At 35.6% G+C, this 13,603-nt stretch overlaps 1 protein-coding gene across 1 annotated transcript; it reads right to left on the bottom strand.

Moving 5' to 3' along the window:
- Positions 1-11,172: 11,172 nt before the first annotated feature.
- On the bottom strand, positions 11,173-13,028 carry LOC133784930 (uncharacterized). The gene is made up of 3 exons (XM_062224196.1): positions 13,001-13,028; positions 11,490-11,770; positions 11,173-11,394 (listed from the first exon to the last, which is right to left on the bottom strand). Exons 1-3 carry the CDS (start codon positions 13,026-13,028, stop codon positions 11,173-11,175), a joined length of 531 nt encoding a protein of 176 aa, XP_062080180.1.
- Between the last annotated feature and the right edge of the window lie 575 nt (positions 13,029-13,603).

Raw genomic sequence — 13,603 nt, 5'->3', positions numbered from 1 at the left:
ACATTATCCCTAATATTTAAAATGGGATTAAACTCAATTAAAAAATTTTCATCCCCATTTAATTCTTCACATGGCCGGCCACCCATTTTATTTTATATATGTTTTGTATTTTTTTTTATAATGGTTAAAAAATATTTCATAAGAAGAAAAACTCAATTTGACTTTCTATACCTTTTTCACTCTTATTATGTTTAAAAAATAAAACTTAACACATAATAATTAAATTAAATTAAATATCTCTCACATTTAATTTAATTAATCACACAGTAAAATTTAACTTGAGGTCCGTTTATGGAATAAAATTCCTCATTTCGGAAAAATTAAGCATTTAATACAAAATTCCCTAAAATTTCCATTTTCCCTAAGGTTTATTATTTTTTTTATCAAACTTTAATTTTTATGAATGTATTTTATGCCCAAAATATATTTGCCACAGTTTTTTATTTTATTTTCTGAGATTTTTACCCGATTAGGGTTTTTGTGTCAGTCCAAGACCGAAAGTCTTGTCTTGACTTTTAATCACAAAATTCATAATTTGGCTAGCAATAACTCATGGAAATAAATTCCAAACAAATATAATATTATTTAAAATAATATTCTTAACTCGGGGAAAAAAATCCCGACCCAAGTCATTTAAAGGTACCCGAAAACGCAGGACGTTACAATATCTGAGCCATTAAGACATTGAAAAGGATTAGGGAGCCAAGGAATACAATAGGAGTGCTAGAAAGAATCACTCAAAGATTGATCCTATTTCACAAGGAGATAGTTCACCTTCAAACTACTAAGCAAATTATGATGAGAGCTATGAAACAATATGTCCTAGTAATTAGACTTTTTAAAGATTTTCCTTCTGTAATTTCAACATTAGAAGAATTATGGGAGACTGTAGATGATTTACCGGTAGCCATGAGATATTATTTTCTTATACTTAGGTTTACCTCTAAGTTTGAATTTCAATTCACTGACGAACAAAAGCATAATATCTTAGTGAAAATTCCCCGAGGTAGTATCGAGGCTCATAATAATGATATTATGAAGAAATAGATGATGATATGTTAGACAAAGGGTCAGATGTAGAAGTCCTGATTTTTAGATTTTACTCTAGTTATTTTAGTATAGTTTCTTTATTAATTTTTTTATTTATGATTGTACTTAGTGAAAATCTTTTTCCAAATGAATAAAGTTGTTATTTTCTAATGACATGTATGAGTTTGATTTTTTTTACAATCATAATAAATTCAATAAATAATGAATAAGTTCAGTGAGGGTGGATACAAATTAATGGACCAGGTTCTATATTGAGAGTTTAGGAGGTCATAGTAGTGGGAACGATTTTACTGATCCCAGCCCTCCCTCAATATGGTTAACTTTGGAACAGCGACGAGTTTCGAGCTTGAGAATTAAGTCATATAGGATGGTTAGAAAAAAACTTAGAAAATAATAAAGATGGCTAATTTTCTAAGTATAGAAACACACCTTAATTATGAAGAAGGCTTACATAATTTTTCATAAGAAATCATAACTGATAGGTCTGAGTTATGTTTCCTTAGACTAAGTTTTGCCTTAGAACCTATTAGGGTAAGTTCTAACATGTTTTCTCGACTGTTAGAACCTTGCTGAAGATGTCGCTATGAAGGTCTGCACGCACGAACGACAATGCCTCCAACACCGACAATGAGACTAACGAAGCCCCTTTAGTCCGAAGAAGGGTAACACGTACTACTATTACTGCTGCTGTCAATAGAAATGCACCACCTCCTATAGACAACACCACTGAGATTGTTCGACTACGTCAACAAGTGGAAGAACTGCTACAGCAACAACAACAACAGACTCAACCCCAGCCTCAGACTCAGCCCCAGCCTCAGCCACAACTGCAGCCTCAGCCAGCAGCTCAAGCACCTTAGCAAGTAGGTCCATATGGGGGATGGCTAATGGCAATCTATGCGCCTTATCCAGCTCAGCACATAGAGCCAGTCTACGAGCGTTTCTGTAAGCAGCATGCTCCAAACTTTGAAAGGACAATCAACCCCTTTGAGGCTGAAGAATGGCTAAGGAATGTAGGGCCTATACTATCACATATGAACCTCGACAATGCAGATCGCATATCTTGCATTTCTTTTCTTCTAAAAAGGATGCTAGAATTTCATGGGATTTAGTACAGCAAACTCATGATGTCGCCACCATGACTTGGACTAGATTTGTGGAGCTGTTTCACAAAAATTATTACAAATCGATTGTTATCGCTACGAGGGTGGAAGAATTTTGCAGTCTAAAGCAGGGCAATTTGACAGTAGTCCAAATTCATGCCAGAGTTGGTCCCAACCAATTTCTTGAGGGTTACCAAGTTCACCAGGGGACTCAGACCCAAGATTGAGATAGGAGTCAAGCTTGCAAATCCTAGAACCATTTCTTACGCCGATGCTCTAGAAACGACTATAGAGGTGGAAAGACTCCAAGCAAATGTTAGTAAGGAGGAGGCCAGCAAGTCTGAACCCAAGAAGCAGAATCAAGCTCAGAATGGTCGAAACCACAACAAAAACCACCAGCACAACAATAATGGCCAGAAAGGAAGCATCCTGATAGTAAGCAGGCCAACAGTGACAAAAGAGCACGGACAAATAATAGAAGTAATAGGTCGGGTTATGTAGGATACCCGCAGTGCTCCAAGTGTCCAAAAAGAGATCCTAGGAAGTGTCGTGCAAACACCAAAGGTTGTTACAATTGTGGCCAAGAAGGTCATCGGAAGAAGGAATGTCCACAACTCAAACAATAAGAAAAGAGGGACAACAAGATGGTTCCAGCCAGGTCTTTGCCTTAACCCAGGGAGAAGCTAAAGTTAGTAACAAAGTGGTCACAGGTCAGATTCCTATCCCTGATAATATATGTTCAGTATTTTTTTATTCGGGAGAACACACTCGTATATATCATTAGGCATGATAGAGAAATTAAACAAACCTTGTAAAAGATTTAGAACTAGGTTTGTGAAAAAATTTCCTTCGGGCGAAGTAGTCCTATCATCATGAATAGTACGAGGAGTGTCGATCAAAATCGAGGGTACAGAACTAAAAGTGACCTAATAGAGTTAGAGATCAAAGACTTCAACGTAATACTAGGCATGGATTGGCTAGCAATGCATGGCACAACCATCGACTGTAGACGTAAACAAATGATGTTTGAAACTCCAGATGGTCAGAAACTATGTTTTATGGGAAAGGTTTCAGGACTACGGACACCGCTTATCTCATCTCTCAAATCTCTGAGGATGATATAGAAAGGATGTCACGCATTCTTAGCAAGTGTCATGGAAGTGGCAAAAGAAACACCACTAAAGGTTGGAGACATCCGCGTTATAAAGGAATTTCCAGAGATATTTCCTGACGACTTGCCAGGGTTACCAACTACTCGAGAAATTGACTTCACAATAGAACTAGTATTGGGAACCGAGCCTATCTCCAAGGCACCATACCGGATGGAACCTACTAAACTCAAGGAGTTGAAAATGCAGTTTCAAGAACTCTTAGACTTGGGTTTCATCAGACCAAGCCATTTTCCATAGGGAGCATCGGTTCTATTTGTCAAGAAGAAGGTTGGAAGCATGCGAATGTGTATAGATTACCGCGAGCAGAATAAGGTAACAATTAAGGATAAGTACCCGCTACCCCAGGTCAATGACTTATTTGATCAACTCCGAGGAGTGACTATATTTTCAAAGATATATCTACAGTCCAGTTATCACTAGCTCAAGGTACGGGAAGAGGATATACCAAAGACAACTTTTAGAACTCGATGTGGACATTACGAGTTTCTAGTTATGTCTTTCTTACCAACGCTCCAACCACATTTATGGATTTAATTAATCGGGTCTTCAAGGATTACTTGGACAAATTCTTCATAGTGTTCATTGACAATATTTTGGTGTACTCCAAGGACAAAGTCAAGCACAAGGAACATTTAAGATTGACCATGCTGCGATTAAAGAAGCATCAACTTTACGCCAAGTTCAAGAAGTGTGAATTTTGGAGTCACAGTAGACCCATCTAAGATAGAGACTGTGAAGGATTGGCCAAGACCTAAGAATGCGTCAGAAATTAGAAGTTTTCTCGGGCTAGAAGGCTATTATCGGAGATTTCTAGAAGGCTTTTCCAAGATAGCCACTCCGCTTACTAACCTGACCCACAAACAACAAAAGTTCAACTGGACGGATAGATGTCAAAAAAGCTTCCAATTTCTCAAGGATAAGTTATGCTCAACACCAGTACTTTGTGTAACGACACCCAAGGGCAAGTTTGTAGTATATTGTGATGCATCAAAGCAAGGTTTGGGTTGTGTGCTGATGCAAAATGACAAAGTGATAGCCTACGCCTCAAGGCAGATGAAGGAATACAAGCAACGCTATCCAACATACGATATGGAGTTGGTAGGGGTGGTCTTCGCATTGAAACTCTGGCGCCACTATCTTTATGGAAAACGGTGTGAGATTTATATGGACCACAAGAGCTTAAAGTATTTCTTCACATAGAAAGAGCTCAACATGAGGAAACACAGGTGGTTAGAAATAGTAAAAGATTATGACTGCAAAATCCTATACCACCTAGGAAAAGCGAATGTAGTTGCAAATGCGTTAAGCCGAAAGAGTTACGAAAATCTGGCAACATTATCCGGAATAAAAAAACCGCTTTCAGCAAGAGCTGATTAATGCCAGAATAGAACTAGTCATTGGTCAACTGGCTAACTTGTCCATCCAATCGAGTCTATTAGAAGATATACGGATTAGGCAAGGACATGATGACACGTTAGTATCACATATGGCTGCAGTCAAAGAAGCGGGACTACAGATTTCTCCATATCAGGACAGGGGTTCTTGAGATATAAAGGATGGGTGTGTGTGTCGAATGACCATGGAATTTAGATGAAGATTGTAGAACAAGCACACACTACCCCATACTTTGTTCACCCGGGATTGACCAAGATGACTCACGACCTTAAGGCACTATATTGGTGGCCAGAAATGAAGAAAGACATAGCAGAGTATGTGTCCAAATGCTTAGTATGCCAGCAAGTGAAAGCAAAACATCAGCGACCTGCAGGCTTATTGCAACCGCTTAGTATTCTGGAATGGAAGTGGGACAATATAGCCATGGACTTCGTGACAGGATTTCCACGAAAAAATAAGCAGCACGACTCGGCTTGGGTTGTGGTAGATAGACTCACCAAGTCAGCTCACTACTGACCAGTACGCAAACATTTATGTTCGAGAAATAGTACGACTGCATGGATCCATAAAACCATAGTATCAGATAAAGGATTGGTGTTTACATCGAGATTTTGGGGAAGCTTGCAGCAATCCATGGGTACCAAGCTAAGTCTTAGTACGGAATTTCATCCTCAGGCCGATGGTCAGTCCGAGCGTACCATACAGATCTTAGAAACAGCTCTCAACCACTTGGACTTGCTCTTGAACATTTTTGATCGAGTTCTGGGCATCTGTTGAACCGAAAATTCAAATTTATTCAAGTAATTCATTTATTTACTCTTTTTAAAAGGGGTTAGTTTCACTCCTTTCAATCTATAAATAGGACCTAGTTTCAGCCATTTCATTCATTATTCAAGCATTCTTTAGAGGATCCAAGCTGCTAAGTTTATTCTAAAGAGAAAACAGTAGGGTTTTGGGATAAAAGCTTTTTCCAATCTAAACACTTGGGAAGTAAGATAGAGTGACATTTCGGTATTGAGGTGTAGATCAAAGTTGTAGTCCATTCAAGGTATTCTTATCCTCAGATTTATTCAATTATAGTTCTTTTATTTTCCTTCATTTTCTTTCAAATCCTAACTTGATTTTATAGCTTCTTGGTTAGGTATTTAAGTTCTTGAAACTTAAGGTTCTTCGGTAAGTTTCTATCTTGATGGTTTAGATCTCATTTTAATCTCCATTTCTTTAGAAACTCATGGTTCTTATTTTTTATTTTAGGAGTTTTCCATCCCGCTCTTGTCTTCAATATCTTGGTTTTTGGTAAGGAAAATAAGTCAGATTATATGTGTTATGGTATGTTTATATGCTATGATATGTTATGTGCGATGTATATATGTATGAATATGTTTTGAGTCGCTTGGGACTTATAGTTGCTTAGATAGCAAACTCGAAGATTTTTATCATTATCGTGGTTTAGAGTTATGATTTACCCTACCTCGATTAGTAGACTGATGACCTAGATGGGTTATCATATACTATTTTGTGATCTAACCTACCCCGATTAGTAGACTGAGGACCTAGATGGTTTTATCACATGCTATGGTAATGAGTTAATGGCCATTCATATTGTAGTCCTATATGATATACATTTTTACGTCATATGTTATATAGTATATGTTTTATGATATAGTCTTATGATTTATGATACATGTTTTTAGTAGATTTTCCTTGTTGGGCATTAGGCTCATTCCTTTTATTTTGGATGGTGCAGGAAAATGAGCTTGGAAGGCGGGATGGATTCATGGCAGCTTGGCATGTGTACTGAGGATGAATTGATTGAATGGACTGCTGGAAGATCGGGGATGACGTTGTTTCAAGTATTTTAATTTATGTTCTTATGTATTTTCGCACTTAGTTTTTTAAACAATTAATTAAAGTTTATGTTTATGTTCTTATGTAAATAACAATGGGATCCAATATTTTGTATTTCGTACCGTATTTTGGATTTTTATAATAAAGTTTCTATTATTTTATGCATGTCTTCCAAAATAGTAGTTATGTCTTAGTAGTTTTTAATGGTCCAGGGTCTAGAATTAGTCAGGGCATTGTAAGGTTAAAGACTCGACCCTAGAATCACTGATGTCAAATTTTTTAGGCCATAGAATTCCTAAAGAGTTTCAAAATGACAGAGCATAACAGTAAATTCAAGAACATAATACAGAAAGATACGAACGAGAACATCAATAGAAAAAATGAAATATGCAGGTATTCACCTTCTGAAAAATAGCGGAGAACGGGAAAGACACCATCGTAAACGACTTTTGGGAACTAGTTGCCTTCAATGAAAAAAACAAATACACCCCAGTTCCTATGTGAAGTCTCTTGCCCGGTAATCATGAAATGACCTTTTCTTGGAGACATGTACCAAACTTTTTGCATGGAAGCACTATTTCGTGACTTGGTGAAAGAGCCAAAGATATCAGACACTTGAAGCCTCTTTTTCTTCAGCAAGCCCAAAACGTCAACGACAATGATGGATTGAATGGCATTGGAGGGAAATTGCATGATGTGAATTCCCACCACGGCTAAAATGTAGGTCAATAGAGGAGAAAGTGGGAAACGAATCATGTGATGGTGAACTAATCCAATTACAATTTCATCGGGCTTGAGCGATATGTTGTAACACCAATCTTTGACTTCTTCCCGAGATAACATTCGAGCAGTAACGTCATTAGGAATTTGACAGCTTGAGTGAATCGTAGAGAAATGTCCCCTGCAAACAAATTAGCATCCCAATCTTCATAAGAAATCACTTTAGCCTCGGATTTCTTGATCGAAGATTTGGCACATGCTTTCGACGATTTAGGAGCCATTTTTAGGAAATTAGGGTTATAAAGATTGGAGGAAAATAAAGATGAAAGAAAATGAATTCGGGAAAGAATGAGTGAATAGTGAGAACAGAATGGGAAGTTACTCTTTCATATAAATTAAAAAATTGCAAGTCACGAAAATAGCCATTTATGGGACTTAATCTAATAAAGAGGGGAAACGATAAATCTGAAGAGATGTGTGCACCAAAATACTTGAGTAGACGTTTGTATCGGTTGAACATCATCCTTAAGTAAACAAAAATGAGTTTACAGTTGAGGACGAGGGGCAATTGTGAGGGCATTTTTCCCACATAATTATTATTTTCCTTTTATATATATATATTGCTAAAATAATATGGATTAGATGTATTATTATAATTTGAGGAAAAAATGTGCAAGTCACGTGACTAATGAGGTGGAAAAAAATATTGATATGTTTGCAGAAGGAATACCAAAAGGCCCATTTCACAAAATGGCAAAACGAGCAGCAAGTCCTACAGGATAAGAAACAGAGGCAGAGGCTTTGGCCTCTACAAAGTGGCGAATGATTTGATCGGTTCAAGATAGGTCGGTTATGAATGGTGGGAAAAGGAATTTGGAGTAGACACGTGGACCAATGGTGATAATTCATTTCTAATCCATCTATTTGTTCCTTTGTTATAAATAATTGACTTTTACACTACTAAAAATCAGGGGTTCAGCATCGGTTCTACACTGACACTTTTGCCAATTGCGTCAGTTTTCCAACTGACGTTGTTGAAGGCGATGCAATTGGGATGGTCAGAGTCGTCGATCTGTAACCGACATTGTTGGGCAGATGCATCGATCTGTAACTGACGCTTTTAAGTGGTTAATGCGTCAGTTTGTAACTGATGCTTCTGACCTACAAATGTGTTGGTTACAGACCAATGACAACGTTTGCTTCAGTGCAGAATTGACGCTGATGAGTTTAAAAATTGTGTTATGCAAATTGTTTCTACCATTTTCCCCTACAGCAAAACAAAAGTAAAAACAGAAGCAGAAAGGTAGAAACAGAAGCAGAAACATGTATATATATATCATAAGTAGATATTTATATGAAATTATATATACAATGGTCGAGATATATGATTCAAAAAATATTATTCATATACTTGAGGGGAAACAATGACTAAGTTTCTAATCAAAATCTACTTACTTAACCATTGTTTAGAGAAAAAAAGAATAAGATAGTAACTAATCTAAGATCATTGTTTAGAGAGAAAAAATAAGTTAGCTAGTAAACTAATCTAAGGCCCCATTTGGAACAACTTTTGAAAAAGCTAAAAGCTTCTTTTCTGAAAAAGTTGTGCAATAATAGTGTCTGGTAAACAGTGAGAAAACAACTTATTGAATAATTTATGTAGAAGCTACAGCTAGAAGCTAAAGCTGGCAAAACCCAACTTCTAGCTTATTCTAAGAATAGTTTTTTGAATTTTTTTTACAATAAACTTATTTATTATATATTACTCAAAATAAAAATATTTAAAATAAATTCATAATAAAATAAAATAAATAATATTTAATTCTTAAATATTTTTTTGTTTAAAAATTATTTTTTTATAATTTATATTTATTATATATTATTTTATTTTAGTAAGTTTAAATTAACAAAGCACTTTAATATAGAGTTTATTAACACTATAACATTATATTTGTATGTCATAGTATTTTTAAGTTATAATTTATCAAAAACATACCAATTTCATGTTTTAGGAAAAATAAATAAAGCGCAAAATAATTAAAGACATAAAAAGTGAGAGTTTTGAGATAACTTAAGTTTTTCATATTTATGATTATATCATGAACAAGATTATAATATCATTATCATTATAATTCGAATCTTAGCTACATCGACTAGTTATAATATATATATACACAATAATATATATATTATCTAATTTAATATTTTTGTTTATGATCACTTTATTGGTCTCTTATAAAAAATATATTTAATTTAAACATGTGAATATGTTTAATAATATAAATTAAATATGACATCATAATACGATTTTTCCAACTCACAGCACTTTAAAATTTGTAATTTACCAAACACTCAGTAACTCTTCCCCACAGCACAGCCGCAACTGATTTTCCTCACAATACAGTTGTATCAAACTGGCCCTAAGTCAAGATCGACATATGACTCAAAAAATTATATTCATACTCGATCGATATATGGAGGTACATACTAGCTACCACTAGTTCTCATCAAACACTAAGAAGAGGTAGAATTGATTGCACCCATTCATCTCGTACAACATTGATTTCTTCAACGGGGTACACCATTGTGCTTTTGAACTACAAATGAGTTCAAAAAATTAGTTAAAATAAAATTGTATATTATTTTACAATAAATTGAATTTAAACTATATAATAACAAATAAATTAAACAATACGTACGTGACGACTCAAGTGGTTCTTTGGGTTGGGCTCTGAAATGAAGTCCTTTGCGAACTTCATTATGTAGCTCCCACACTTGATGTCATCATACTGTTGGTTGCACTATTAAACATAAAAAAAAAAAAATTAATTATTTATATTTAGATAATTTGAAAATTTCCAAGTTGTGATTAAAAATTTATTACCAAAGGGTGGCAGAGTTTTTCTCTTCTTGCAGGTAGTCTTCTCTGAAGCTCATATGAATCTAGGGCACTATACCAAATATAATTGACCTTAATTAATTAGCTAATATAAAAATTATTAAAGTAACTAAGATAAAAAGTCATATGACTTACGAGTCAATTCACCTCTTGATCTCTGGGCGAATACGATGATTCACTGGATCCAAAAACACTATCCAATGGCTGGAAGGATAAGTAAGTACGAGCATCCAGTGCTCCCTACAAATTCCCAAACAAATTTGTATTAAATGTAAGCTTGTATAGTAAAATTTAGTTATATATATAATAATATATATGTAGTCAGCTTACGATGAGTTCCACGGGCAAATAAGAAATTTTTGTGGTTGAATTTGTCGCATTCGATTGCAAAGCACTTCAACACGCGCTTTGAAGAAACCTGCATCGGTGGACAACGAAGACAAATTCATGAATGCATATACCGAGTCCAACCCATTACCCTCCAAAATTGTATGCAAGTAGTTGTAGAAATTATAAATCTCACTAATAAAAAACAAATAATTTTTTTAAAAAAATATCTTAGAAGAATTATAAAAAGTGATTATACCTTAGCCACCACGACATCACAGGGGCTCCAATCTTCTAATTGTTGCAAAGTTGAAGTGGCATCACCTTGGAGCCCAAACAATTGCTCTAGAATGTCAATTGTGATGTTTTTTTCCTTCTCCCATGGAGATACCATCTTCGCTATAAAATCTAATGTCGTCGTTCAAAGAGGTGGAGTCAGCGTCAATGTCTCTTTCCCAGAACGCTGGAGGTGTAAAAGGGGTTGAGTGGAAGGTGCAGCAGGATCTCTAGGAGTCTCAGGCTTCTTAAATCACAAAATAAAAATAAGTAAATTTTTTTCCTTATTATGAAATCAAATTACTTAGAATAAAAATAAAAACTAGGTTAAAATGTTCCCGAAGAGGTTGACCATCTATGAGGACTAGCCTCTTCGGTCAGGCTACATAGTAAGCAACCTCTTGAGAACCAAGTCGTAACCTTCCTGCTTGATTGAGCATGGCAGAACCACACTCCCTTTAAGGGATACCTCAACAATGACACAATAATATTTTTTGTCATATTCCTCTCCATGCACTGTAAGCTTCTTGGCCCATGTCTCCTTAATGTGGCATGTTTCCACGATGTTGTCGGACGAGTAAACGCACGCCTTGCATGGAATTACCTACATTCAAAAAACAAACAAGTCATTATTAAATTTATTATAATCATTTATGCTAACTAATTAATTAATAAATAAAATATTATTATCTTATCCACATCAGGAGGTGGAGCGGAAGCTCCTAGTTGTGGTGAGGATGGAGGTCGAGCGGGAAATGCTGCCTGTGATGGTGGTGAAGGCTGAGCGAGAACTTCTATTTGTGGTGATGGTGGTGGTTGATCATGAGCTACTGTTTGTGATGGTGGTGGTGATCGAGCAAGAGCTCCTCTCTTTGGTGGTGGTGGTGGTGGTCGAGCGGGAGCTCCTAGTTGTGGTGGTGGCGGCAAACGAGCAGTAACTGCTAGTTCGTTCGAGCCTCCTCCAATGCCCGAACCAGATCCTATAGAAGACCCAAAAATATGGCTATATCCAGGTCTAAGTTGTTGGAGAAGGTCATCTAACTTGGCCTCCTGCTCACGAGCCTTCTCGTCAAACTATCAGAGTCGCTCCTTAAATTTATTGATGTGTCTAGTCTCATCGTCTATGTTGGTCTTTTTTCTTTTGGGGTGGGGGTGTTGAAAAATTGAGTTTGGGTCACACAACGAGCCATACCTCTAACATGCCCCCCGCGCTGTGTAGTCCCCAATTCCAAGGTTAAGATATGCTTGGACCCTTCAATGACCAATGTGCCATCCGCCACCTCTTTCTATATTTCGGGAGGGGTGTTTTTTTCCCTATTGATTGCAACTTTCTCCAAACCTTCGGGAAAAGCATGAAAATAAAGGATCGAATGGTACGATCCCTCTGTCACCCCAAAGGTATGATCTCGTAGTTCTTGGTCTGTGTAGATATGTTGTTAGGTGCTCCATTTTATATTCCCATTGAGGTCGAATCTTTAGGGAATCAGCTTGATTCTATCTCTGTTCATTTCGTTTGAAGAAAGGAAGGATCTCAAAGAATCGATCTTTCTTTTAGTTGTTCTACCTCCTATTTTTTATGAAGAAAATAAATCTTTTTTTTTATCGAACGATCATAAAAAAATGGGTTCGGACCTCCTGCGGGTGTATTCTCAAAACACTGATATCTACCACTATGGAAATAGGGGCATGATTTGGTAATATTCCAATTTGTCGGAATTTAGTTTTCCCTTTTCTTACCTTACATAGAAGAAATCTAAAATAAATTAAACGATTCCTTATTCCAAATAAATCTATTTCTATTTTTTCAAAAAGTAATCCAAGATTCTTTTTGTTCTTGTATAATTTTCATGTTGTGAATATGAATACATCTTACTTTTTCTCTGTAACCAATCTTCTCATTTCTGATTAACATCTTCTAGGGGCCTTTTTGAGCGAATATATTTTTATGGAAAAATAAAACATCTCGTAGAAGAAGTCTTTGCATCAACCAAAATTTCTCAAATTTGAAAAAGAGTCAGAAGAAATTGTTCAATCCTCTTATTTTTATTTCTTGAACTGAGAGATCCATGAATCAGGATCCTAATGCATATAGATACAAATGGTCCAATGGGAGCAAGAATTTACAAGAATATTTTTCATAAGGATATTGAATACTTATAGGTAAACGATTTACGTGCGATAAGGTAATCATAAAACTTTGACCATTGTACCTTGCAGCCCGTACTGTTTGTTGTCCATAATTCATGAACCCGGTGACCATAGGGAACATATCGTGAATATATATTTTAATAATTTTAATGCTGCCCAATATCCTTTCTTTTTCCAAATATTTTTACGAATCTTTTTTTTTATATATAGAAGTACGCTTTTTTGGAACTACCATTGTTAAGTGGATGACCAAGTACTTTTCTTGTGTATTCTTGAGAATCTAGTGTTTATATATAGAAAAGATCTTTTTTGGGAATGAGTTGAGTGAATAGGATGAAATTAAACGAGTTCATAATGCCAAAATATAATATAACTATGTACCACACACATCATTTAGGTGGGCTCCGGAGAGTCGCATGGACGAAATGAAGAATTAGAATACTAAAAAAATATAGAAATAAATGAAAGGGGATTAAATTCTATTTATACTATTTTTTTAGATGAATCTTGGCTATTCGCCCCCTTCAACTCCCCTAGACTAGACTTTTAGGTCTTTCAACCAAAAAAAAAAAATCTTTTGTTGTTCCAATCCTCAAATCTCTTTTGAATATCCATTGATATTGAATCAATCAAACGAACTTCTAACACTTGTTCCACTTTTGGAA

The sequence above is a fragment of the Humulus lupulus genome, chromosome 6 (assembly GCF_963169125.1).
Source record: "Humulus lupulus chromosome 6, drHumLupu1.1, whole genome shotgun sequence".
Classification (NCBI taxonomy): domain Eukaryota; kingdom Viridiplantae; phylum Streptophyta; class Magnoliopsida; order Rosales; family Cannabaceae; genus Humulus; species Humulus lupulus.
This window is presented reverse-complemented; position numbering and strand designations above follow the sequence as displayed.